This window comes from Palaemon carinicauda, chromosome 30 (genome assembly GCF_036898095.1).
Source record: "Palaemon carinicauda isolate YSFRI2023 chromosome 30, ASM3689809v2, whole genome shotgun sequence".
Classification (NCBI taxonomy): Eukaryota; Metazoa; Arthropoda; class Malacostraca; order Decapoda; family Palaemonidae; genus Palaemon; species Palaemon carinicauda.
In genome coordinates this window covers 30,313,864-30,341,514 of record NC_090754.1, presented here as the reverse complement: position 1 = coordinate 30,341,514, position 27,651 = coordinate 30,313,864, and the positions used below count along the sequence as shown (strand labels likewise).

The following is a 27,651-nucleotide window of genomic DNA, read 5'->3' as shown; positions in this document are numbered from 1 at the left end:
CTCGGCTCGCGTTCGTGACGTCACAACAGTGCCATAAACAAAAGGACGAACGAGGCTGTAGCTGTGTTGTTGCTCCAACAGGTGTTTCGCCTAAAAGCTAAGCACAACGTTTACAACCTGATTATTGGTGTCTTGCACACCATCATATCATAATCAGGTACGGCCTTATGATGCTAATATACTTTTAGATCTAGCTGATAATTGGTTACAAGAGAAAGTTCCCAGTTAGGCCTATTGCCGAATTGAAGCGCTTCTCAGCCCAATGATCTTAGTCTTTGTTAATAGTGAAATTTTAAAAGAAAAATATTGTATTCTAGGAAGGTCGGTAGACGTTAAGTGATTGATGTATTTTTATTCAACTTGCCATAGGATTTAAGGAACACTATACATTTCATAAGACACTATATACAAAAATTCAAATTGGTATTTATATGCCTAAGTTATCTCGAGTGGTAATGCTTGACCATATGGTTTTTATCTTAGGATTGGTTCTCCCTAACCGAACGTGGCACCCTCTGACTTTATTCGTCGTGGACTTGACCCCTTAATCCCTCCCCTTAGTTAAGTAGGTAAGGGCACGGCTTATAGATTAAATTAGATGTGTCCTATGCTCACGAGAGGTCCTGTCCGTCATTATGCGAAGGTTTCCTTAGATCTTGTATGATATGTGTACAGTATGGTGATAGCCATGCCCAATAACTCCCTAGGAGTCTTTGTATATCAGCGGCCATTTCCTCACGTGTTTATTAAAAATGGACATCGACTAACCTAACCCCCCCCCCACCCCCGTTAGGTAAGTAGGTAAGGACATGGCTTGTAGGTTAGGTTAATGGGGAAAGTTGAGGTCAGTTAATTCCCATTTCTAATCCACATGGGAGGAACTGGCCACTGATATACAAAGGCTCCAAAAAAAATTCATATATGGTGTATGTATGATAACGGCTGACAGAATACAGCAGTCCAAGGGGGTTTAACGCCCCCCCCCCCCATTTAGGTAAATAGGTAAGGACAAGACATGTAAGTTAGGTTAAGGGGGAAAGATTAGGTTAGTTGATATCCAATTTTATACAAGCAGGAAGAACTGGCCGCCGATATACAAAGGCTCCCGTATTATAAATAGGAATTAGATATAAGGTTGTGACCTAACATAATGTTCTCCCCCCTAACCTAACCCAAAATTAGTATCCTTACCTAATGCAAGGGCTACTCCCCCATTAGGCCGCCATGCCCTTGGCTTAATTTAAGACGAGGCGTATCCCAGTATTTACTTTCTGACCAGCTTCCCTAATGAAACTGTGTTTCCAGACATATTTCCTGGTTACATCCTTAAAACTTGAAAAGTAGTTTTCGAAAAATGTCATCACAACTTCAAAATACCTATGAATACACAAGGAATACATGTTATTCCCTCTTAAAGGAAAAAACCAATGTTTGGACAGTTCCCAATAAATGCCGCTTCAATAAATGAGTCTCAAGTTGACGGCGTCTGAGGCAGATGCCAATAACCTGAGACTCATTTTATAGATGTGGAGGAAAAAGTCATATGACTGAAAACATCTCTGATGAGAGACTATAAATAACAACCAACTATAATGATACAGTAAATTGAAAATCAAAGTCAGAACAAGGAGACCACCTACCAGGAATTTTATGAACTGGGCGGAGAACTGTCCCGTGGCAGTCAAATACAGATGAGTAAGAGTAAAAAGGGATGTTTAACGAAAAGTACAGTATACTGGTTGTCAGTAGCACCCATGTATAAATTATGGGGGTTCAAAATAGTGAGTTTGCCGTGATCAAAGTCCAAACAAATATTTTACTATACTGTACTACATTATAAAAAACCATGCTCTGCTTATCAAGTACCTGTTATATTAAATTGTAAATAATTAAAGGGAGTTTTCTGTGATTATGGACACGTCATGCTAGATTAGGTTAAGAAACATGAGGTTTTGATGTTTACTGATAGGTTAATAAATATTAACAACCCTCAGAATCACTTCATTATATAAACTTTTGCCTCATGAAATTTTCAATAAAAAGGAATTATTTTTAATTTCCCATTTTCCCTTATTAGAACCAGGTCACAACTGTAATCATCGTGTAAATGACAAATTAGTGCCTTGGTCAATATCACATGACCCTTTTTTTAGCCATTCTCCATTCCTTGTCAGCATTCACAGCATTCATCCCTCACAAAAGTTTTCTTCGCACCACGACCAATATTAGTACTACTACTTCTACTACTAGTGGGGTGACGTGCCTTGTGCCTCTGGGACGAAGTTGCTTCTTCCGCTCGCTACATCTTCCCTTGCGTCACTTTACGGTATAGGGGTACCCCACTTATACACTGCCTTCAGGCAGGTAGAACATAGTTCTAGACAGCGGTTGCTGCAGCAGAAGTCTTCCGACCACTTGCCTCTGCCGCCTTTCTCCTGTGATTCGGAATGTGTCTTATGAACTTAATCATTTGGGGTTATTTCCTTCTCTTCTCTCCACAAGTTTGAGAACTTGTCGGATCTTTGTCACGGTTTTTGGGTCAATTCCTTTTATCTTCTCCTTGGCCCTTCACACCTGCATGGGGTTATTCCTTTTTTGCATTCCCTCTGTCTTTGGGGATTGAATTCAGATCTTGCTTATGCTACGGCTATAGCAACTTAGATGTGAGGATTCCTCTCCTCTTGCTTTCTGTCTTCGTCGGCCTGTGCTCCCTCTTGGCCTACACTCTCGGAACTTATAAAAGCAACTTTAGCCCTCCATCCGTAAGATTCTCCTCCGGAGAGGCTTGTACGACCAACCCTTAGCTTGACCTTGGTCTTGTTCGTCAACCCGTTGACCGTGACGCTCTCCTGCAGCCTGAGTTCGCCCATCGACCGATGTTCTTCTCTACAGATAACTCCTTTCTCATCCTCGAGTTAGGTTTGCCCCATAATGGGTAATCCCCTCCTACGAGTTTGGAGTACTCATCTCTTTCGACAAGGACAGAGAATCTGTAACTCGGCTACAAGAGGATTCACATCTCCTCATCCACCTACATGTTGAGGTGTTAGGGCAGTTCTCTCTTTAATCTACGCAAATCCGAACATCTGGTCGGACTCCTGGACTGTCACATGTTTGTGGCCATTAAATAATAAATGATGGGAGGCGTGAAATTAGACAGCTTCTACATCGTAAAGAGGAATTATTTTTCACAGAACATGAGCAGAAATCTTCTCCAAAGTGAATGACTGAATCTCTTTAATGATATTGTCAATAGAACTCTACAGTAAATCTCTTGTGGATTTACGGATTTTTGGAACAATTTACTGTAAAATGCTTATAAGTAATAATTAACTTTGAATCACTTTTAAGTTATAGACACACTTGGGGAGAACGGACTTAGAGGGGAAATGGTTAAAATACATCTCAAAGACTTATAATATTGGGCATCTTGTTGAGTATTGACGCCAGCCATGGCTGATGGGCCTACTACGGGTTGCCCACTCACAACTTGAACTCGGGCTGTAACTAACTACTCTTGGCTTCCCAGCTGTTCTCTGGGTGGACGGATCTCCAACCTTAAGTGAGGGACAGTGCACCAGGTGTTGACAATGAACCAATTATTTCTATGGAAAGGGATTCGAAAGAGAACCTAATACTGTAAAGAAGCATGGTAAAGAGGGATAAAGGAATCAAGAGATCGCCTGGTCAATATTGAGTGAGCATTCATGATTGAAGATGCAGAAGTATTCTTAGGCTCAGTATGACTTGCTGGAGAAGACTATGAAAGACAAAGAATGAGGGGATTCCCACAAATAGGAGTAGCCCCTGCACAGGACACAGGAGAATCAACAGAAGCATGTAAAATAGTTTCGTCAGGTTTTATCTCTTCTCATCTATTGTGATACAGAGAAGAAACAAAAGGAAACATACACAAAATCACTAGCTAAAAAAAAAGAAAAGAAAAATGGGGCAAGCAAAACCAAGTGGAGGGTGAGAGGCTCATTCACTCTGGCATCCTCTCATTTGTTTTTGTTAACATAGCCATTTTCATCTTTATTGAAATCTAAACTGTTGATGGTCATATAAATTTGTAATATTTTTAACTAACCATTCAATGGACTTTTATTGTTATGTATTGCAGTGTTATTACCTCTGCCAACGAAGTTGAAAGGAGGTTATGTTTTCCCCCTGTTTGTGTGATTGTTTTTGAACAGCTTTCTGGCCATAATTTTAATCATAGAGTAATGAAACTTGTAGTGATTAACTGCAATGTAAAAAGCTGGAAATGATTAAATTTTGGGAGGTCAAAGGTCAAGGTCATGGTCAAGCAAAATGTGTCCTGTTCACGTAATCAGCCATAAGTTTGGCTCATATTTGAGTGTATGAAACTCCATGCCAAAAGGCAAGGTTGAGTAAAAGGTCAAGAAATAAGTTGCTTTGGCGGAGGTCTGTGCTCTATTGAGTGCCCCTCTAGTTGAAGATAAAACTGTAATGGGTATGATTGAAGAATATTTTCACTTGCTCACATACGGTAGGTCAAGGGATTGTATTGTAGGTGGAATATTTTTTGTCCATCCATATGCAAGTATATACAAGCTTTTATTTACTGATTACTGGTAATTAAACTTCTGTTGTTCTGGCACTATATACATACCCTTATGCTTTTTACAGTAGAGATATATTTCGGCAACAGCTGAAACTAGCCGTACAACTTTTCCACGAGGTGTAACTACCATCCACCAGTTAGCAAAGGGGGAGTTGGGGTTAAACCAACCATCCCGCTCACATCAACAATAGTAACCGAATGTCATTTGTTCCGTAACCGAAATACAAACCACGCTATTTACAAAGGGTATTACTTTTAGCGCAGCTGAAATGACGAGCCAATAGTTTTTAACGAGGGTTAATTACCCCCGCGCTAGTTAGCGGGGGGTGGGGAAGGGTAGCTTGCTACCCCTCCCCCCTCCACACACCGGTGACTTGCTTCACTTCACTTTTGGCTCGGCGGTGATCAGACGTGTCTGCTCATCGCCTTCGTGACAGCCTTTAATTTTCTGCTTTTTCTTTTCAGCGTGTGTGTTGGTTGGAAGTTGACCTTCAGTTATTTTCTTTACTATGCGTACATGCCCTGGAGTTGCCGGCCGTCCTTGTGGGACTTTCATGTCGGACGTTAATACGGATCCACACACCCTCTGCCCTCAATGTCGGGGCCGACGGTGTGACCAGGATAACATGTGCCGTGAGTGCAGGGAGTGGTCTGCCTCCCAGTGGGAGAGGTTTGGCCGTCGGCGTAAGAAGAAGTCCAAGAGAGACCGTTCTCCTCCGGGGTTAGCCTTGAAGGAGGAAGGTTCTCGGGACTCTTCTTCCGCCGCCCAAACCTCCTCCGAAGCTCCCCCTCGGCCACCTCCTAAGGAGAGTCGTCCGAGTGGGAGCGCAGGCCCTTGTTCTGTTTCCCTACCTTCGGTGGGGGGAGAGGGCGTCGCCTCCCATAGCGAGGCGGTTCCCCCTCCTCCTCCGGGGGAGGTTATTGATAATGCCTTATCCAGTGATGATCTTTTACAGATTTGGTCGTCCCTGGGGCTTAAGGGCTTGCCCTCCAGGGTCGCTCTTATTGACCTTGTCTCGTTGGGGGCCGCTGTTAAGCAGTCGCCGGTGGTAGCAGAGGTAGACCCTCTGTCTATTGTCGACGTCGTGGTGACAGAGGCCTCCGACGTGGCTGGGCCTTCCGCCGCAGGTGCTGTTGCTGGTGATGGTGCTCAAGGCTCTCCTCCTCCTTCCGTACATCCTTCGAAGGGGGAAGTGAGTCCTTCGGTCTCGACTGCTGCTCAGCTTCCTTCTGAGGGAAGTGTTTTGACGGAGACTCCCCTTCGGAGGACCGATGGTCCCGACGATCTCCCCCGAGGCCGCCTCCGCCGTAAGGCTCACCGCCCTCTACGCCACAAGGGCCTCCCTTCCCCTTACAGGGGGACTAAGAGACGCCTTTTTGGGTCTTCGTCCTCCGGGGGGGACTCTCCTCGTCAGCCTCAACCTACTGCTCCGCCCTCCTTGAACCTCTCTGCAGACTGCTCACCATCTCCTGCCGGATCTTCGCCTTCTGGAGAACTCTTCACCCGACGGGCAACGGTCCCTTCGGGGCTAAGGGATTCTTCCCTTACGCGAGCAGTGCTAGCGCACAAGCGCTCTCCTGCTCGCCAGCGCTCTCCTGCTCGCCAGCGCTCTCCTGCTCGCCAGCGCTCACCTGTTCGCCAGCGATCTCCGGCTTGCCAGCGCTCTCCTGCTCGTCGACGATCTCCTGCTCGCCGACGCTCTCCTGCTCGCCGACGCTCTCCTGCTCGCCGACGCTCACCTGCTCGTCGGCTCTCTCCTGATGATCGCCCCCCTCGCCAGCGCTCTCCTGCTCGTCAGCTCTCCCGAGCGTCAGCGCTCATTTGAGGACCATCGCCCTGCGGTCTCTGACCACCCTTTAGTTCCTGCTGAACTCCCTGCTCACCATCTGCCTGGTCCTGTGGCTACGCAACATCGTGCTGCGCGTGTCAGAAACACATGTTCGCCAACGCGCCAGCGATCTTCCCGTTCCTGCTCGTAAACGCGCCGCACCACCTGTCCTCTCACAGGACACGCGTCGACCTTCTGCTCGCCAGCGATCACCTACGCGCCAGCGATTACCTCCTCACCAGCGTTCACCTGCTTGCCAGCACGCACAGGCGATCTTAGTATCGCCTATTCAACAGCGACAACTAGCGCGCCGACGTTCGCCAACGCTCCTGAAGGAACATGGTTCGCCAGCTTCTAGCTCGCCATTGCGCGATCGCCTGCCTGCACATGCTGCTCGCCATCGCCTGCCTGCACATGCTGCTCGCCATCGCACGACCCTGCACGATCGCCCGCTTACGCATGCTGCTCCTCATCGCACAACCCTGAACGATCGCCCTCCTGCGGATGCTGATCACCATCGCACCCCATCACGCGATCATTCACCTGCGCATGCTGCTCGCCATCGCACAACCCTGAACGATCGCCCGCTTACGCATGCTGCTCCTCATCGCACAACCCTGAACGATCGCCCTCCTGCGGATGCTGATCACCATCGCACCCTATCACGCGATCATTCACCTGCGCATGCTGCTCGCCATCGCTTACCATTACGCGGTCATTCACCTGCGCATGCTGCTTACCATCGCACACCAGTGCGTCGACATACCACATCGCGCCATCGCCAACTTGAGCGACTGCACTCACCAGCTCGTCATCGATCGCCTGTGGATCTACATTGCCAGCGATCTTCCTCACCTACGCGGCAGCACGATCCCTCGCCATCGCGCCAACGCTTGCGTTCGTCGCCTCGGACACGTGTTCATTTACCTGCCCACCCTCGCGACCGCTCGCCTGTGCGCCTGCGCGATCATCCACCTGCGCGCCCGAGCGATCGCTCGCCCGCGCGACCATTCGCCCTCGCGCGACCATCGTTCGTGGCGAATTCCACAGCCGGTGGTAGCAGCAGGGATGCGTGCTCCTAGACGGCACTCGGGATCACCTCCATCCAAGCACAGGTTGGTAGTGCAGGACGAAGACAGGTCAGTACAGCATTCTTCCCCACCTTCTTTTCAGGCAGGTACCGTCGTGTCCACTCCAAAGGATCGCCCGATCCCTTTCTCTTTAGCGAGGATTTCGGACTCTGTGTCCTTGGAGCAGCAGACTTGGTTTGGTCCGCTGGCACGGGCGTTAGTGAGGGTTATGAAACCAGCACTCGCCGGCCAGGGTAACAAACCAGCGGCTGTCTCTCCTACGCTGAAGAGAAAGAGAGGAGTGGACTTCGTGGTGACTTCCCCTAGGGCAAAGTTGGTTCCCAAGAGGTCGGTCTCGAAGGTCCCTTCTCCTGCACGAGTACTCTCTCCTTCTCCCGTGGACGAGGCCTTTCCGTCCTCAGGTGAGTCCAGTGGGGCGGTAGTCTTCCCCTCGGCACCAGGGGGGGAGACTTCGCTTCAGGCAGGAGAATCGTCTCGTGAGGAAGGGGCCCCTCGAACCTCGTTGTTGGGATCCTGTATCCCTCCCAGGAGGGAACCCAAGGATTCCAAGACCGTCCCTAAATCCTCTGCAAGGATTCGTCAGGAACCCACGACTACCCAGGGGAATGTCCACGTATCACCCCAGGAAGAGATTCCTGGGGCAGGAGACTTAGCTGCCAGCCCGCAGGGAGGAGAACAGCAAGAGTCCGAACATGCCTTCTGGCAGGTCCTAAGCCTGATAAGGACACTTAACAGACTTACGGATCCAGTCATCGCCCCCCGTGAAGGCAAAGACACGATTCTGGATGAAGTGTTTGACGTTCGGAAGGCCCCTAAGACCAGTGCAGCTCTGCCCTGGTCTCGGGGGCTGAAGCGTGCCAGAGCTAGGGCCAACGCTCAGCTCGCACTTCTTGCCTCCTCCAGTCGTTCCACTGCCGGGAACAAGCTTATCCCTCCTCCTCGCCTTCAGCAGAGGAGGTATTTCGAGATCCTGGGTGACCACAACCTCGCTCTTCCTCTCCATCACTCTGTGGAGGAGCTGGCGAAGGGAGTTCCCCTGGAGAAACTCTCTGCCCGGCAGGTGTCGTTCTCGGCGGCAGAGATCCTTAACCACGAGAAGGTCGCTAAGTGTGCCATGCAGGCCACTTCGTGGCTGGACTTCTGGCTAGGATCTCTGGGCATCCTATTGCGATCGGAGGACTTGTCCAAGGAGACCAATAGGAAGGCCCTAGAGACCTTCTTGCTCTCGGGCACCCGCTCCATCGAGTTTTTGGCGCACCAGGTTACCACCCTGTGGGCCAACTCGGTGTTGAAGCGTCGCGATTCTGTGTTCGAGAGATTCCATCCGAAGGTCCCCGCCGTAGATGTGTGTAGGCTCCGACATGCTTCCCTTCTGGGGGAGAGCCTGTTTGAGCCTCAAGACTTGGAGCGAACGGCTGAGATGTGGAGGAAATCCAGCACGGACTCCCTCCTCCACAGGGCCCTTACAACTCGGCCCTATAAGCCTCCAGCCCCGCCACAACAGCAGCAACAGCCTCGTAAGGCTCCCAAACAGGCACCGGCAGCTAAGAAAGTGGTGTCTAAGCCCCAGCCCTTTCCAGCCAAGGTCAAGAGGGGCGTTAAGTCCTCCAGGGGAGGCAAGACTCCTAGGGGTGGCGGCCGCGGCCGCAAGCCCTAGGGGTGGCAGTCCCCCTGCGTGTCCACCTGTGGGGGGATGCCTTCAGCGTTGCGTCCGCAGGTGGCAGCAACACGGGGCCGATGCTTGGACGGTCTCAGTGATCGGCCAAGGTTATCGCGTCCCGTTCACGTCATCTCAACCTCCCCTGACAGCGAATCCAGTGTCGTTGAGCTCCTATGCCATGGGATCGGCAAAGGGGCTGGCCCTTCAGGCCGAAGTCGAGACCATGTTCGAGAAGGGTGCTCTCCAGGAGGTGGTGGACGGCTCCCCAGGCTTCTTCAGTCGACTCTTTCTTGTAAAGAAGGCTACTGGAGGCTGGAGACCCGTCATCGATCTCTCAGCTCTGAACAGGTTTGTCAAACAAACCCGGTTCAGCATGGAGACAGCAGACACGGTCAGACTTGCGGTGAGACCACAAGACTTCATGTGTACACTGGATCTAAAGGACGCGTACTTCCAGATCCCAATCCATCCGTCTTCCAGGAAGTACCTGAGATTCTGCCTAGACAACAAGATCTACCAGTTCAAGGTGCTGTGTTTCGGTCTCTCCACAGCTCCTCAGGTGTTCACCAGAGTGTTCACCCTGATTTCATCTTGGGCGCACAGGAACGGCATTCGTCTCCTTCGTTACCTAGACGATTGGCTGATCCTAGCAGACTCGGAGTCGACCCTTCTTCGGCACCGAGACAGGCTTCTGGATCTTTGCCAGGATCTGGGGATCGTGGTAAACCTCGAGAAGTCCTCTCTGCAGCCGTCCCAACGACTGGTTTATCTAGGCATGCTAATAGACACCAATCTCCACAAAGCCTTTCCATCAGACGACCGGATAGAAAGGCTGAGGAGGGTGGCGGAGCCTTTCCTCAGGCGAAAAGAACTCCCCGCCCAATCGTGGTTGCGTCTCTTAGGCCACCTATCCTCCCTGGCCCGTCTGGATCCAAACAGCCGCCTCAGGATGAGATCCCTTCAATGGCGGCTCAAGTCCCGGTGGAATCAAGGATCCGATTCCCCGGACATTCTGATCCCAATGGGGTCTCTGGAACAGACGGACTTGCGGTGGTGGCTGGCCGACGAGAACCTGCGGAAGGGAGTGAGTCTTCTCGTCCTCCCCCCGGAATTGACTGTTTTTGGACGCGTCAAAAGAAGGGTGGGGGGCGCACGTTCTGAACCAGAGGGCCTCAGGCCTTTGGTCAGAATCAGAAAAGTGCCTACACATCAACCTGCTAGAATTGAAGGCCGTCTTTCTGGCTCTTCAGCAGTTCCAACGGTCCCTGGCGGGTCACTCCGTGGTGGTGATGAGCGACAACACCACGGTAGTGGCTTATATCAACAAGCAGGGAGGCACTTTTTCGCAACAGCTATCCCATCTTGCAGTAGAGACTCTGAGGTGGACCGAAACCCACTCGATAACACTATCAGCTCGCTTCATTCCTGGCAAGAGGAATGTGCTCGCCGACAGTCTGAGCAGGGCTTCGCAGATAGTGAGTACCGAGTGGTCTTTGGATCCTCAGATAGCCAACAAAGTCCTGACTTTGTGGGGTTCCCCGACGGTGGACTTGTTCGCGACAGCCTTGAACTTCAAGCTGCCCCTGTACTGCTCACCAGTCCCGGACCCCAAGGCACTCTGGCAAGATGCTTTCCAGCAACGGTGGGACAACATCGACGTGTACGCCTTCCCACCATTCTGTCTGATGAGAAGGGTGCTCAACAGGACCAGACTATCGGTCAACTGTTCCATGACTCTAGTAGCTCCGCTATGGCATCACGCGGAATGGTTTCCGGACCTTCTGCAACTCCCAAGGGAGCTTCCTCCACAACACGAGCTTCTCAGACAACCCCACTCCGGTGTCCCTCACAGGGCCGTAGCCTCGCTTCGGCTTCACGCATGGAGACTATCCAGCGTCTCCTCGCGGAGAGAGGCGTTTCGCAACAGGTTGCGGAGAGAATGTCTCGGCACCTGCGAAGGTCCTCTGAGGGAGTCTACCAAGCGAAGTGGAGAGTCTTTTGTGGTTGGTGTCGTGGAAGGGGTATCTCTCCACTCGATGCCACTATTCCAGCAATAGCGGACTTCCTCGTGTATCTGCGAGAAGAAATGCGCCTTTCTGTCTTGGCGGTGAAAGGCTATCGCTTAGCCTTAAGCTTGGCCTTCAGATTGAAGGGCGTGGATATTTCTTCGTTGCTAGAACTCTCTTTACTCATACGTAGCTATGAGCTTACCTGCCCCCAGTCGGAAGTGAGACCCCCTCCTTGGAACGTGGTTCGAGTCCTCAGGTCTCTCAAGAGACCTCCCTTCGAGCCATTACGCCAGGCCTCCGATCGCCACCTGTCTTGGAAGACGGCTTTCCTACTCGCCTTGGCCTCGGCCAAGCGAGTTAGTGAACTTCATGGTCTCTCGTACGACATCGCCCATTCAAGGGGATGGGGGGAGGTAACGTTCAGGTTCGTCCCTGAGTTTGTGGCCAAGACTCAGAATCCTGGAGTGCCGGATCCTCGGTTCGACTCTTTCAGGATCGCGAGTCTCCGTTCTGTAACAAACGACCCAGACCAGCTGCTACTATGCCCAGTGAGGTGTCTGAGGTACTACTTGAAGAGAACGGCTGCAGTCTGTCCTCATGTGCGAGCTTTGTTTGTGAGCGCAGGCAGGACAAAGAGGAGGGTCACCAGGAACACCATCTCAGCTTGGATTCGAAGGGTTATCCACCATGCCCTGAATCCTGACCCTCCTCCGTCACGTCGCCCTCGGGCCCACGATGTCAGGGGTATTGCTACATCCCTGGCCTTCAAGAGAAACTTCTCTGTGACGCAGGTACTTCAAGCTGGGGTCTGGAAGCGTCAAACGACCTTCACAGCCCACTACCTGCAAGACGTGACCCACAGGAGCCTCGATATGTTCTCTATCGGCCCTGTGGTGGCTGCACAACAGCTGGTCTAACCTCAGGCTCCTTTTTGGACAAGTAGCAGTAGGTTGAGGGCGTTGTTACCCGGTCTTAGTCTGCGTGAATGAAAGAGTATGTCTGACCCTTACTTCTTTCTTCATTCTCCCCTCTCTTGGGGAAGCAGCATCCTGGTCCTCGCATAGCTGACCTCGACCTCTGCAGGTAACCCATGCTTCTTTGTGCTCCTAGTATTAAGATTAATACTGTTGCGTCTCCCATACCCTGACGAGGTGGTATGGGGAACGTCCTATCCTAGAATTCCTATCTGAAGGTCTCAAGGTCAACTTCATAGGACGAGTCACACTCTCCTCCTCACACTGCTTATGTAGGCCACTCGTTGGTACAGGGGCTCCCTCTCTCTAGTGCTGCTCACTGAGGGATCGAGCCCCCGGGCAAGCCGAAGTCAGTAAGGCTGGGGACTTTCCACCCTTCCTAAGGGGTAAGTCACCCTTTGTAAATAGCGTGGTTTGTATTTCGGTTACGGAACAAATGACAAATTCGAAGATAATTTGTATTTTTCCTAACCATACAAACCTTGGCTATTTACACATATGTGCCCGCCATCCCTGACCCCCAAGTCAAGTCCTACCTCTAAGTGAAGTGAAGCAAGTCACTGGTGTGTGGAGGGGGGAGGGGTAGCAAGCTACCCTTCCCCACCCCCCGCTAACTAGCGCGGGGGTAATTAACCCTCGTTAAAAACTATTGGCTCGTCATTTCAGCTGCGCTAAAAGTAATACCCTTTGTAAATAGCTAAGGTTTGTATGGTTAGGAAAAATACAAATTATCTTCGAATTTGTCATTTTTTATTTCGGCTTGGTAGATTAAAGACGTAGTCTCGCTTTCCTGTTAAAAACCTTTTAAACGGCTAATGAGTAAAAGCAACTGGTCTGAAAGCTTAAAACTCTTTCTTTTCAAAGTACAGACCCTGGACTTCCCTTAGGTGCAGAGGGTGTCGCTTCCATTAGCGAAGTAATGCTGGCCACCTCCGGGGAAGTCTATCCTGCTTGGGGCTTTTGGGTCCCTATGCTAAGGAATAGTTTCTGAGGGTGCTACAGTTAGCTGCAGCACTCTGCTTCAGCTCACCTTTGTTCCTACAACTCCGGCGTAGGAACAAAAACAGTTGCAGACTGGTTCACCCCCCCGGGGGGTTTCCAGTAGGGGGATCCCTTTGGAGTGAATCCAGAAACTAGCTTTAGCTACATTTCACAGCAGCACTCGATGACGATCTTAAAACTTAAGCTCTTACTCAGCTCGATGGAAAGTAGAGTGCTCTGCCCGGAAGGTTACCCTTCGCTGAATGCTGTCAGCAGCCTTCCCGCTTGTGGGAAGAGCTCTCTGCGGTGGTCACAGGTGTTAGTTGCCCTTCCTGGCTGCCGCAGAGATGGCCTTCGCCTAATTGGTTTCCGCCGACGGGTAATGGATTTGCCCAAGCCTTGCTCTAGCTCTTCGGAACAAAAATTTTTGGAGTTTGATGACGATGGAGTTGGGCGACTGCATGCAGTTACTGCTCCTCGCCCAAGGTTTCAACCTGTTTCGAAAGAGAATCTGCTACTCTCTGCGCAAGCGTATTGCAGTGGCCCAGCTTTCTCGCTTTTCGCTTTTAGGGGAAATGACAAGCAGGAGAGTATCTCTATGATGTGTTAGGGGGGGAGTGCGCTCTAACCTCAGTTTCTCGGAGTCTTGTACGCTGTTGCGCACCCAACCACCTAGTGAGGTGGGTGGGCGAGCTTCTCTGCCTGATAGGGGTACATGTGCTACCTTAACTTTGCGGGCTGCTCACCATAGTGAGTTTGTCTTATCTGACTCTCAAATGCTAGTAAGTTTGACTACTTGCGCACAAGTGAGCACTACCTCCCTAGTGCGATATGTGCAGGTGGGAAGACAAGTACAGGTAGATACTAGATTACCTGTATGTGTTAGCATGCCTTCAGGTCTTCAGCTTGACAAAGGTCAGCAAGCAACCCAGTTTGTGAAATGCTACTCGCCAGCACGCAGAGCTTCAGTTTGCTGTTGCCTCAAGTTCATGCTTCTTTGGAAGCACATACTTACTTGTACCCACAGGTGCTCACAACTTATATGTACCATCTTTACAGGTGCGAGGCAACACTTGCCTCGTCAATGTTCGCCCGCGCTCGCTGGCCCTTGCAGGCGTTCGTCAGCGCTTGGTAATGCTCGCCAGCGTTCACATAGCTGGATTTCGCCTCGCTAGGCGGAGAGATAAGTTGTGTAAAGGAGCGCAGGCTGTTTGAAATTGCCGTACTGCGAGAGTACTGTACTTATTACTAACCCACGAATATGGGAATTTTTATTTAATAGATCATAAGGTTTTCTGTGTCAAGAACGAGCAAAATGGCAAAGAATAAACCCATGAAAAGTGAGGGCAAACTGTATACACACACACGTATATCATCATCATCTCCTCCTATGCCTGTTGATGGAAAGGGCCTCGGTTTGATTCCATCAGTCTCTATCTTGAGCTTTTAATTCAATACTTCTCCATTCATCATCTCCTACTTCACACTTCATAGTCCTCAGCCATGTAGGTTGGGTCTTCCAACTCTTCTAGTGCCTTATGGAGCTTAGCTAAACATTTGGTCAACTAATCTCTCTTGGGCAGTGCAAAGAGCATACCCAAACCATCCCCATCTACCATTCATCCACAGAAGCCTATGGCATCGAGTAATCTCTCATTTAGTTTAATTTCTAATCGTGTCCCTCCATTTAACTCCCAATATCCTTCTGAGGGCTTTGTTCTCAAATCTACTAAAGCTATTGGAGGTTGTTTCATTGTCATACCATGACTCATGTCCGTGTGGTAACACTGATCTTACTAAACTGATACAGTATATAGTCTGATTTGCTATTTTCAATCTTTCATTAAATTCCAGTTCTAAAGACCCTGTATTAGAGATCATAGTTCCCAAATATTTAAATGATTCTACCTTATTAGTCCTTTCTCCTTCCAATGATATTTCATCTCCCATTGCATATTCCATTCTCATCATCTGTCTTTCTTCTATTTATCTTGAGCCCAACCTCATGTGATACTTCATTCATTCTGGTAAGCAAGCATTGCAAAGCCTGTGGTGTTCTGCTAATCAGGACAGCATTGACAGCATACTCTAGGTCTGCTAATTTCCTATTGCCAATCCAGTCCAGTCCTTCTCCACCATCTTCGACTGTTCTATGCATTACAAAATCCATGAGGAGGTTAAACAACATAGGTGACAACACATTACCTTTGAGTACCCTGCTGTTCACTGGAAATTCATTTGATAGCACTCCATTAACTTTGCACTTGCTATGCTCATGAACAGACTTGATCAAATTGCCATATATAAGAGGAATTCCATAATAAGGCAGGACTCTCCACAAAATTGGCCGGTGTACACTAAGGCATTTTCATAGTCCACAAATGCCATCAGAAGTGGAATTCTATATTCTACGCATTGCTGTGCAACATGTCTCAAAATGAAATTTTGGTGTGTACAACTTCTACCCTTTTCAAAATCCTACCTGTTTATCTCTCTGCTTTTCATAAATCTTTCTCCCCAGTCTTTAGAATAAGCATGCTATATACAGTATTTTCATAACAACAGACATAAGTTTGATCCCTTTGTAATTATTGCAATCAGTCAGGTCTCCCTTTTTTGCCATTTTTACCAACACTCCTTACTCCCATTCATCAGATTTTGCCTCTTCACTCCACATTCTACAAAATAATCTTGCAAGTATTCTAGGGGTCACTTCATTTTCCACCCAGTATCATCTCGGCAGTTATTCCATCGTATCCAGGGCTTTCCATCTCTTGAGTTTCTAATGACAGCTTCAGCTTTAAACACACTGAATTCATTCGAGGGCACATCAAGGTCGTCCTGTGCTTCAGGTATATCAATCAAGTATTTTCCTTCGTATCTCCTATTCATAACCTCACTAAAGTGTTCCATCCAATATTGTCTTTCTTCATCTTCTGTTGTTAAAACAGATCCATCCATCTCTTTTTGATGGGTTAATGCTTCTTCTTCTTTGCCCCAGTAGAGATTTCATTAATAGTTCTGTGAGCAGTTTTTACACCATAGCCATTCCCTGAATTCATAGCTTTGTCAGCCTCATCTGCATTACTGCCGAAATATTCTCTCCGGTCATTCCTGGCTTTTCTTTTGACCTCACTGTCAATATTGGAATACTTAGCATGCTCTATCTTGTAATTTGTTACATCTCCGATCTCCCTATGAGGTGGAATTGGGCAATGTTTAGATCTAGGTTAATTGTGGGGTTTAGCTCCAAGTTTAAGTTTACCTGGTTAACTCACAATGCTTAGTTCTTACAGATTGCCCAGGCCATTAACTCTACGAGTTAGCGAGGTGATAGGGTGCCTCTAAACAACTTATGCAAAGCACAGAGTAACATCCCGGGTCAGTCACTAGCTGGTTTTTTTGGAATACCAGCCACCTAAGGGTGACTACATGGTGTAAAGAGCATAAATGTTTGTATATATGTATACTGTATATTGCCAGAATAAATGACAAATTTGGAAATACCTGTAATTTGAATTTTTCAATATTTAACTTAGCCGGTGATTATATAGCTGCAACTCTGTTGCCCGACAGACAACTCTAAGGTAAAAACTCGCCAGCGATCGCTACACAGGTTGCGGGTGTGCCCAACAGCGCCATCTGTCATCCAGATACCCAGTACTCAATGTAAACAAAGACTCAATTTTCTCTCTGTCGAGCTATCGACAAGACGTACTTACTCGCTGTTGCTAAACTGGAGTTTTTTCACAACTAATTGGTGAAGTACTTTATTCTAGTTTTGAGTTTTCGCTGTGCAGGGTTTCTCTTCACACAAATCCTTGAACTCTTTTTGATAACGGATTCTTTGTTGATGACTTTTTGATAGTTTTTTGAATTTCCCTTTGACCAATTCAAAATGGCTGACCCTTCACAAGTCCCAAAGTTTAGGAAGTGCAATGCTAGGGACTGTTCAAGGCGTCTTCCGAAGGCTTCTATCGACCCTCACTGTTTGTTCCAATTGTCGGGATAAAACCTGTCAATTGGAAGATCGGTGTGAGGAGTGCGTTGGGCTTTCGGAATTCGATTTTATCGAATTCCAAAAGTATACACGTAGGCTAGAGAGAGATAGAGTTAGGAGAAGTTCTTCTCGTTCTGTTGATATATCCTCTCCTCATGCCCCACAACCTATTCCTTCCCCTGTAGTGGTTGCTCCTAACCCCCCTCCTGGCACTCAGGAACCTTCGATGGCTGATATGATGCGTGCCATCCAGGCTCTGGGTGAGAGAGTTGAGTCCCTTGCTAGTGACCGTAATCAGCTCATGGCGGATGTGAAGGAGCTTAAGTGCAAAAGTGCAGTGGGAAGTGCTAAAGTGCCGAGTGATAGTGTTGTGGATAGTGTTGCGCTTGAGGGTTCGTCTGTTCGTGCCTGTCGTCCTCCTAGTCCGGGACCTCTTGCAAGCTCCCAAGTCCAGGGGAGAAGCAATGTCGTACGACAAATGGGTTCGAGAGGCTTTAATCAGCGAACAGACGTTCCCTCCGTGGTATCGGGCGTATCTACCCAAGATCGCTCCTACCTAACTAAGACGAGAGAGCCCATTTATACCTCGTCTTCGGAAGGTGTTTCTCGCAAGAAACCCTGGACCAAGGTCTCACGACCGCTTAAACGCTAGTCGGTCCCTTCAGCGCAAGTCCAACGGCCCGGTTGTAGCCACTGGGTCAGTTCGGACTCGCTGCCGTCATCCGATGACTGCTCACCGCCTAAGAGAGGCAAAGCGGTACCGCTTCAGACAGTAACACCGTCTGTCGCCGCACCTGCTCCTGTAGACCCTAAGTGGTCTCTACTGCAAGACATGCAGTCTAAACTAACGTCTCTAATGCAGGACTTTCGTGCGGAGAAGGTTGCTGCCGCACCAGCTAGTGCAGTACCTAGCCTACAACCTTCCACACGATCGGTTGTGCGTCCTGTGGACGCTGAGGTAACCTTCTCACGCACACCAGTTGAGAGAGTTCCGCCACCCATGCGTTCCAGTGTGATCTGCCAGCCGCATGTTGACGTTAAGCGACGCACGGAGGTCTCCGTTGACGTTCGGGAGGTTCACCAACCGTCAGAGTTGCTTTGTTTTGACGCGGTGCGTCAACCTCCGCAACCCAGTGTGGTTTCCACTGCGCACCCACATCAGTCCAGACAGTCTGGAGTAGACGCTGTGCGTCCCCGCGCTGCCATGGTTGTTGCCAGTTCACAGACTGGGCAGCAGTTCCATGACGTTGCGTCCGGCTCAGTCACGCATGCACCCGTGCGACCGGACTCAGCGAACCAGCCGTTACCCACTCCGTTACCGTTTCCTCATCAGTTATCGGATGAGGGACTTTCTGATGATGATGTTGCTGCACACATAGATGAACCACAATCAGAATTGGACGAGCCTAAGTCTACTCAACCCTCTTTGGACTTTAGGGAAGTTTTGGCCATTTTCAAAGAGATGTTTCCGGACCAGTTTGTTTCTGTGGCTCCTCGTTCTCCTCCGTCAGAGTTTGTGTTAGGCATGCCGTCTACCACTCCTGCCTTTACTAGACTCGTCCTCGCACGCTCGTCCAAGAGAGCTTTGCGGGTGTTAGGAGAATGGTTGCAGTCCAAGAAGAGTTTAGGGAAGACAGCCTTTACGTTTCCCCCTGCTAGACTCTCTTCTAGATCGAGCGTCTGGTATGCCACGGGAGAAGTTCTCGGCTTGGGAGTTCCTGCCTCTGCCCAGGGCGACTTCTCAAGCCTCGTAGACTCTCCCCGCCGCCTTGCCATGAGACGCTCAAAGATATGTTGGTCATCTTCGGACCTGGACCACCTTTTGAAAGGTATCTTTAGGGCCTTCGAAGTTTTTAACTTCTTAGACTGGTGTCTAGGAGCCCTAAGCAGAAAGATCTCTCCGACAGAGAAAGAGTCTTCCTTGCTCATTATGTCCTGCATGGACAAGGCCATACGTGATGGGTCTAATGAGCTTGCTGCATCATTTGTGTCCGGAGTCCTTAAAAAGCGTGAAAACCTATGCTCATTCCTTTCAGCTGGAGTTACACCGTGCCAGAGATCCGAGCTTCTTTTTGCTCCTTTTTCCAAGTGCCTTTTTCCAGAAGACCTGATTAAGGAAATAGCCGCTTCATTGATACAGAAGGACACTCACGATCTTGTTGCGTCCTTCGCTCGCAAAGCTACCCCTTTGCCTACCTTGTCAGCTAGACCAAGGATGGACACTCCAGCGTCCCGTTTTATTCCGCCCTTTCGTGGCAGAGCCTCCAGCAGAGGAGGTGCTCGTGCCGAAGGGAAACGAGGAAAGAAGAAAGGAACCAAGTCCTTTAAGGGCAGAGTCTGACTGCCAGCTTCTTCAGACAGCAGTGGGAGCCAGACTCAAGAACTTCTGGCAGACCTGGGAAGAGAGAGGCACAGATGCACAATCTGTGAAGTTGCTAAGAGAGGGGTACAAGATCCCGTTTGTACGGAAACCCCCTCTAGCAACGTCTCCCATCGATCTCTCTCCCAGGTACAGAGAGGAAGACAAGAGACGAGCCTTGAAACAGGAGGTGTCTCTTTTACTAGAGAAGGGAGCAGTGGTCAGAGTCTCGGACCTTCAATCTCCGGGATTCTACAACCGACTCTTCTTGGTGTCAAAGAAGACAGGAGGGTGGAGGCCGGTGCTAGACGTCAGTGCTCTGAATGTCTTTGTCACACAGCAGACGTTCTCCATGGAGACCTCAAAGTCGGTCTTAGCAGCGGTCAGAAGGGAAGACTGGATGGTCTCTTTAGACCTAAGGGACGCCTACTTCCACGTCCCCATCCACCCGGACTCCCAACCTTTTCTGAGATTCGTTTTCGAAAAGGTTGTCTACCAGTTTCAAGCCCTGTGCTTTGGCCTAAGCACAGCTCCTCTTGTGTTTACGAGGCTGATGAGGAATGTAGCCAAATTCCTTCATTTAGCGGACATCCGAGCCTCCCTCTATTTGGACGACTGGCTTCTCAGAGCTTCTTCCAGTCGTCCCTGTCTGAAGGATCTAAAGTGGACTCTAGATCTGACCAAGGAATTGGGTCTCCTTGTCAATATGGAAAAGTCACAACTGGTCCCATCCCAAACTATTGTGTATTTAGGGATGGAGATTCACAGTCTAGCTTTTCGGGCTTTTCCGTCGGCCCCCAGAACAAGCCAAGCCCAGTTATGCATCCAGAACATGCTGAAGAAGGAACGATGTTCAGTCAGGAAGTGGATGAGTCTGATAGGGACGCTATCATCCCTGGAACAGTTTGTGTCATTAGGAAGACTACACCTCCGTCCTCTTCAATACCACCTAGCATTTCACTGGAAAAAGGACAAGACGCTAGAAGCGGTCTCGATCCCCATTTCCGAGAAGATGAAGTCTTGCCTGACTTGGTGGAAGGACAGTATCAGCCTAAGAGAGGGTCTTCCCCTGGCTGTTCAGACTCCCAACCACGTTCTCTTCTCGGACGCATCGGACGTAGGCTGGGGCGCGACATTAGACGGTCGGGAATGTTCGGGACTATGGAACTCGAGTCAAAGGATAATGCATATCAACTGCAAGGAGCTACTGGCAGTACATCTGGCCTTGAAAAGCTTCAGGTCTCTCCTTCAAGGCAAAGTGGTGGAAGTGAACTCGGACAACACCACTGCCTTGGCGTACATCTCCAAGCAAGGAGGGACCCACTCACTGACGTTGTACGAGATCGCAAGGGACCTGCTCATCTGGTCAAAAGGTCAAAACATTTCACTAGTAACGAGGTTCATCCAAGGCAACTTGAATGTCATGGCAGATTGTCTCAGTCGGAAGGGGCAAGTAATTCCAACAGAATGGACCCTCCACAAGGATGTATGCAAGAGTCTTTGGGTCACTTGGGGCCAACCAACCATAGATCTCTTTGCAACCTCGATGACCAAGAGGCTCCCAATATATTGCTCACCAATCCCGGACCCAGCAGCAATACATATAGATGCCTTTCTCCTAGATTGGTCGCATCTAGATCTATACGCATTCCCACCGTTCAAGATTGTCAACAAGGTACTGCAGAAGTTCGCCTCTCACGAAGGGACAAGGTTGACGCTAGTTGCTCCCCTCTGGCCCGCGAGAGAATGGTTCACCGAGGTACTTCGATGGCTAGTAGACGTTCCCAGAAGTCTTCCTCTAAGGGTGGACCTTCTACGTCAGCCACACGTAAAGAAGGTACACCAAAGCCTCCACGCTCTTCGTCTAACTGCCTTCAGACTATCGAAAGACTCTCGAGAGCTAGAGGCTTTTCGAAGGAGGCAGCCAGCGCGATTGCTAGAACAAGGAGAACATCCACCCTTAGAGTCTACCAATCGAAGTGGGAAGTCTTCCGAAACTGGTGCAAGTCAGTATCTGTATCCTCGACCAGTACCTCTGTAGCTCAAATAGCTGACTTTCTCTTATACCTGAGAAAAGAACGATCACTTTCAGCTCCCACTATCAAGGGCTACAGAAGCATGTTGGCATCAGTCTTCCGGCATAGAGGCTTAGATCTTTCCAACAATAAAGATCTACAGGACCTCCTTAAGTCTTTTGAGACCACGAAGGAGCGTCGTTTGGTTACACCTGGTTGGAATTTAGACGTGGTACTAAGATTCCTCATGTCAGACAGGTTTGAGCCGCTACAATCAGCCTCCATGAAAGATCTCACCTTAAAGACACTTTTCCTGGTATGCTTAGCCACAGCTAAAAGAGTCAGTGAGATTCATGCCTTCAGCAAGAACATCGGATTTTCATCTGAAAAAGCTACATGTTCACTACAACTTGGTTTTCTAGCCAAGAATGAGCTACCTTCTCGACCTTGGCCGAAATCATTCGATATTCCCAGCTTATCGAATATGGTAGGCAATGAACTAGAAAGAGTCTTATGCCCTGTGAGAGCTCTTAAGTTCTATTTAAAACGAACTAAACCTTTACGAGGCCTATCTGAAGCTTTATGGTGTTCAGTTAAGAAACCATCTTTGCCTATGTCAAAGAATGCTTTATCCTATTTTATCAGACTGTTAATACGAGAAGCTCATTCCCATCTGAGTGAGGAAGACCAAGCATTGCTGAAGGTAAGGACACACGAAGTTAGAGCTGTCGCAACTTCCGTGGCCTTTAAGCAAAATGGATCTATGCGAAGTATAATGGACGCAACCTATTGGAGAAGCAAGTCAGTGTTTGCGTCTTTTTCTCTAAAGGATGTCCAGTCTCTTTACGAGGACTGCTACACACTGGGACCATTCGTAGCAGCGAGTGCAGTAGTGGGTGAGGGCTCAACCACTACAATTCCCTAATTCCATACCCTTTTAATCTTTCTCTTGAAATGTTTTTATTGTTGTTTTATGGGTTGTCCGGAAGGCTAAGAAGCCTTTCGCATCCTGGTTGATTTGGCGGGTGGTCAAAGTAATTTCTTGAGAGCGCCTAGATTAGGGGTTTTGATGAGGTCCTGTTGTATGGGTTGCAACCCTTGATACTTCAGATCCTAGGGGTCAATCAGCATCCTAAGAGGATCGCGAGGCTCCGTAAGGAAGACGTACTTAAAAGGCAGAGTAATTGTTCAAGTCGACTTCCTTACCAGGTACCTATTTATTTTGTTTTTGTTATTTTGATAACTTCTAAAATGAAATAAAAACTCTTAGCTCATAAAAGTGTAAACATATATTGCTGGTCTCTACCCACCCCCCTGGGTGTGAATCAGCTATATAATCACCGGCTAAGTTAAATATTGAAAAATGTTATTTTGATAATAAAATAAATTTTTGAATATACTTACCCGGTGATTATAAATTAAAGGACCCTCCCTTCCTCCCCAATAGAGACGCAGTGGGACGAGGAGAAAATTGAGTCTTTGTTTACATTGAGTACTGGGTATCTGGACGACAGATGGTGCTGTTGGGCACACCCGCAACCTGTGTAGCGATCGCTGGCGAGTTTTTACCTTAGAGTTGTCTGTCGGGCAACAGAGTTGCAGCTATATAATCACCGGGTAAGTATATTCAAAAATTTATTTTATTATCAAAATAACATTTTTCCTAACTATAAAAACCTGGAGCTCTTTACACATACTCGTCCTGCCATCACCTACCCCCAGGAATCCCTGCCACAATTGCAAAGTGACATTCATTTACTAGTGCTAGTGGAGTGTAGTTACACCTCGCATAAAAGTTTTACTGCTAGTTTCGGCTGTCCCCTCTGTAAAGAGCTCTAGGTTTGTAGTTAGGAAAAATACATATTTCCAAATTTGTCATATTAACTGTAAAACTCCTCTTCATGGACTTCTAATCATGTATTAGATGAAAACTTTAGAGGGTGCTGTACACATTATTTTTGGTATTATTTAGTTTAAATAGATTTTATTTCAAAGTTAAAATGCCTATCTTATATTTCAATTTAGGCAACAATGGTGGAAAAGAGTGAAGTTCGCCGTCGTAATACATCAGTAATGAGTCAGCTTGAAGACACATCACGGGAGATAAAAGAATGTTACGAAAGGTAGGACACGTGAATTTGTAAGGTTATTTTTATGTGAAATATATTAAAACATTGTGTTAGTGATAGTCAGGTGCTCATATTCTGATACTGTAGTAAACTATGGTAACTGCAGTATAGATTCTCGTGGTTACCTTTATGGAATATAAATTTTTGCACTGTTCATGAAAATGAGAAAAAACTAATAAGTTTTTCCACATTGAAAATAGCTAAGTCCTTTGAGTAAGCATATGAGTTTTGGCCATAAAGTACTTTACAATAATATACTGTACATGTATAAAGTATAAGCAGTTGATGTTTTTTACTTTTTATTTTTCATGTGAATAGGGTGTCAGGTTAAAGCAAAAGGTATGCATTAAAAATGTGCATAATCCTAAGAACTATTTAAAATAAGAAAATGTGTGTTCCTGCTTTAACATATACATTAGGAAATTATTATTTTTTTTTTTAGTCTTTAGGGTCCATAATAATCTTTTTTAGTTTTTAGGGTTCATAATCTGTTTCTTCTTGTAATTCTCTTTTTTTTTTTTTTCAATTCTGATTTGTTTTCTACGTATAAAATTCTGACTTATCTCTTATGATTGAGTGACCTATATGAACTGGTGTCACAACTACTTTGGGTTATACTGTTACTCAATGGATGGGTTTATTTCTTTTAACATAAAAGTTACTCTGCTTTTATTGTGATGATTTACAAGTGATCAAAGCACCTCTATTTTAGGGACACTTTGCTCTCATCAGCTAACACTGTCACTTTGTGATTGATCCCTATTTAGAGTTAACATATCCTTAGTTCCTTCCAGATTTAGTACTTTTGTATAACTTTGGTCTTTTTTCTAATGAATTATAACTGTAATCAGTACAGTACCATATTTCTTTTCCAAGAATTTTGAAATTGTATTTTGTGTTTCTTGCAACTTTTCTGAAAAGTAGCCCTGGAAATTTGATTGCTGCCTCCTCCAGTAGATAGTTAACTATGCTTTTTTGTGATCTCAATATTGTGCCATACATTTTTTACAAAGTTTCTTGACCATTAAAAAATCTTGCTAAGTTTATTTATTGAATACCAAGTTGATCATATTTGATGTACAGTAAAAGAGAAACCAAAATATTTTATTTGTTAATTTGTTTTGTATGGTTTATTATTCTTATTTTAATATACAGTATTCATTACTAAGGAACTATCTAAATTTTTTATAAAATGAAAGTTTTATATTTCTCTTTCACAATTCAATTGGTTAATATAATAATACTAAAGTACCCTAGTAGCTAACCATTTATTATACATACTATGAAATGTGAGAATTCAACTTTTCAAGTGGCTGCTTACCGAAAACAAATTTCCAGGGCTTGCTAATTACTATATAACAAAGATTAATTAGACTTATAGAATTTTAGTTGATTAGAGCGTGTGATCTTTATAAATTTCAAGCGAGTTAAAGTTCTTAAGTACATTACTATCAGTAAAAGGTCTCTGTGATAAATGAGTACTAATAGTATTTCGTGTTTAATCAACAGATTAGACTTCATCGAAACGCGGTTACGGAAACGTTATTATCCTAATGAGGAAAAGAAATTGTTAGAAAAAGAAGTCAAGGACATTAAGACACATCTTTCTCAGCACGAAAGGGACCTTAGAGTACTGCGAGGAGAAAATCGTGTAGCCATGATTCTGTCTGTGTTGTTGTTAGCACTAGGACTTATGATTTATTTTCTATATGGATTATTGTTTTCAAGCTGAGAATATTTACCCAGCTCATTAACTTGAATAGCAGTATTATGGGGTTAGTCTTAGAAGAGGAATGAGGGGGTAGCAACTGTGCAATCCTATTAATTTACTGGGGTATTTTATATGATTGAGCTGTTAAGAGTTCCACATGTTAATTTAAAATCTAGAAGGTATATTGTCTTTTACCATTTCTGAATAGGTTTAATAGATATTTTGTTATTTTATACTTTTTGTTACTTGTTGTAGCATTAGTGCAGCTTCTTAAGTAAAATACTGATTGAATTATGGTACAGTATTCAGCAGTCTGTTAAATAAAATCAAGTGTAATTGATTGGTAAACTTTTTTTCAGTCAGAACTTTAATTAAAAAATAAGCAAGAATTCATTTTGTCCTTTGATCTCCCTTCTTTTCAACTGGGCCAATCTTTTTTTTTTTATACTTACACTCGCGTTTTTCTGTAAATGTGACAAGAGACTTTAATGGGAGCAGTTGTAAATATGGCGTAGGCCCCATTGTGTGGAGTAAGCTTGGAATTAGCGTACCCCCAGACCGACAACGTCCTGGCCCAGACAGCTTGGGGCTGCTCTTTAGGAAATATTACCGTTACCTTCGGTACCTTGTCTAACCTAACCAAGGCACTATATATGGAGCATGTAAGGCAAATCTCTATGGGTTGTTTTTATCGAAGGAGGTTACTTTGATGCGTCTGGGACTGTAGGGGGAGACATCCGAGTTCCTGAACGGATCAGATTCGTCACCATATCTTTGAGCTCCGTCATAGCTCCTTGGCTTGCCCTAGAATGTGTTGTATCTGCTCTTTAACCATATCCCTGATCAGGTCGGCGGGGAAGGAGGGATCCTGAGCACGACCCGCTGACGAAGCCCCAGACTTAGCGGACTTCGTCTTTTAGCAGTCACGGTTTTATGCAAAGTAATATGAACATCGGGATCCTTTGAGGGTCCTAGGACCGGTGACGCAGATAATGGCAAAGCTGAAGGCTCAAAACTCATCACCACCTACCTGCTCGTCCATGGGTTCGACGTCCAACTCTAGAGAGGACACGTCCCCCTCCAATAAAACTTCCTCTTCCGCTGGAATGGTTGCTCTAACCACCTCAATTAACGGGGCCGCTGTCTCCGGTGGAACTGCCGCAGTAGTAGAGCCCGGGAACAGGTGAGAGGCCATGTCTCCGTCGAGGAGATAGGGTCCGCCAGATGGAGCATTCCTTCCAAATCTTGACACCCAAGGGCGGAGAGCCGCTCTTGCAGCCCGGAGAGATTCATCATCATCCTGAAAGAGGTGAGGGGATTAGTGATGAAGGAGAAGACCGTTCTCCTCAATAAGCGATGTATACATATATCAAGAACAAATTAAATCATCGCCAAAGGATACCAAAAGGAACAAATTAGAACCAACTTACATCATCGTTCAGGAGTAGGGAGGACAGCTCGTAGCAGAGCGTGCATGACTCCGGGAACCATACCATGTAGGCGGACCTTCTGTAAAAGAAAGGAGACATAAGTCTGGATGTTCCTTGAGACTCTGGTCAGTGATCCTATTCACAGGCTGGGATCAACCAAAGTATCCATAAAACAATAATATATATGTATATGTATATATTTGTACATGTATATAATATATATGTATATATTTATATATATATTTAATTATATATTTGTATATATATGGATAAATATCCATACAACATCGTGTTCAAATAGAAATAAATTTCTACTTCGTACTTGGGATCGAACGCTAGCCCCTTCTAATGAAAAAGCCAGGTCGAAACCAACCATGCCATGAGAGGCCATTTTACTGGATAACATTAATTATGTGTGCCTAACATGGTTCTATTATTGCTAGCTAGAGCTACAAATTAACATATAAAGTCAAGTAACCACGTAACATGTAACTATAAACCTCATCGGTAAAATAATGTTAACCTCGGTTCTGAACGACTGAGTGGTTCTGAACGTCTGAGTGATCTCCGGTGACACCGGAGATCCGGTAACAAAGGTCCGTAATAATGAAATCGTGAACACCAGCGGTAAGATAATGTTAACCTCAATGCTGAACGTCTGTGTGATCTCCGATGTGTGATTAATCATGAAAAAGGTTCGTGTGCATAAGGCCGAAGCCGGAGTCTGAGTGCCGGGTTTCACCGTTGCACTCCAAATATCTGACTAGTTCCCAACCCAATGAGTATCCATTATAGCGGAGTATAACTCAAGGCGGTGAACGTTCCGAAGAGAACGGAACTACGGGTGGCGGCATAAAGCGATCCCAAACGGAACC

General features: G+C 46.9%; 1 protein-coding gene across 1 annotated transcript; it reads left to right on the top strand.

Annotated features, from left to right (window-relative positions):
* Window positions 1-25,735, top strand: LOC137623700 (coiled-coil domain-containing protein 167-like). Its single transcript, XM_068354525.1, has 3 exons — window positions 1-157; window positions 23,532-23,629; window positions 25,145-25,735. The coding sequence occupies exons 2-3, from the start codon at window positions 23,538-23,540 to the stop codon at window positions 25,365-25,367; spliced, it is 315 nt and encodes a 104-aa protein (XP_068210626.1). The 5' UTR covers window positions 1-157; window positions 23,532-23,537; the 3' UTR covers window positions 25,368-25,735.
* Window positions 25,736-27,651: the final 1,916 nt, after the last annotated feature.

What these genes read in the sequence shown, in the direction of transcription:
- LOC137623700 (XM_068354525.1), top strand. Translation starts at nt 23,538, where the DNA reads ATGGTGGAAAAGAGTGAAGTTCGCCGTCGTAATACATCAGTAATGAGT. An exon ending in ATAAAAGAATGTTACGAAAG is followed by an intron (nt 23,630 to 25,144) that starts GTAGGACACGTG and finishes TTTAATCAACAG; the next exon opens with ATTAGACTTCATCGAAACGC.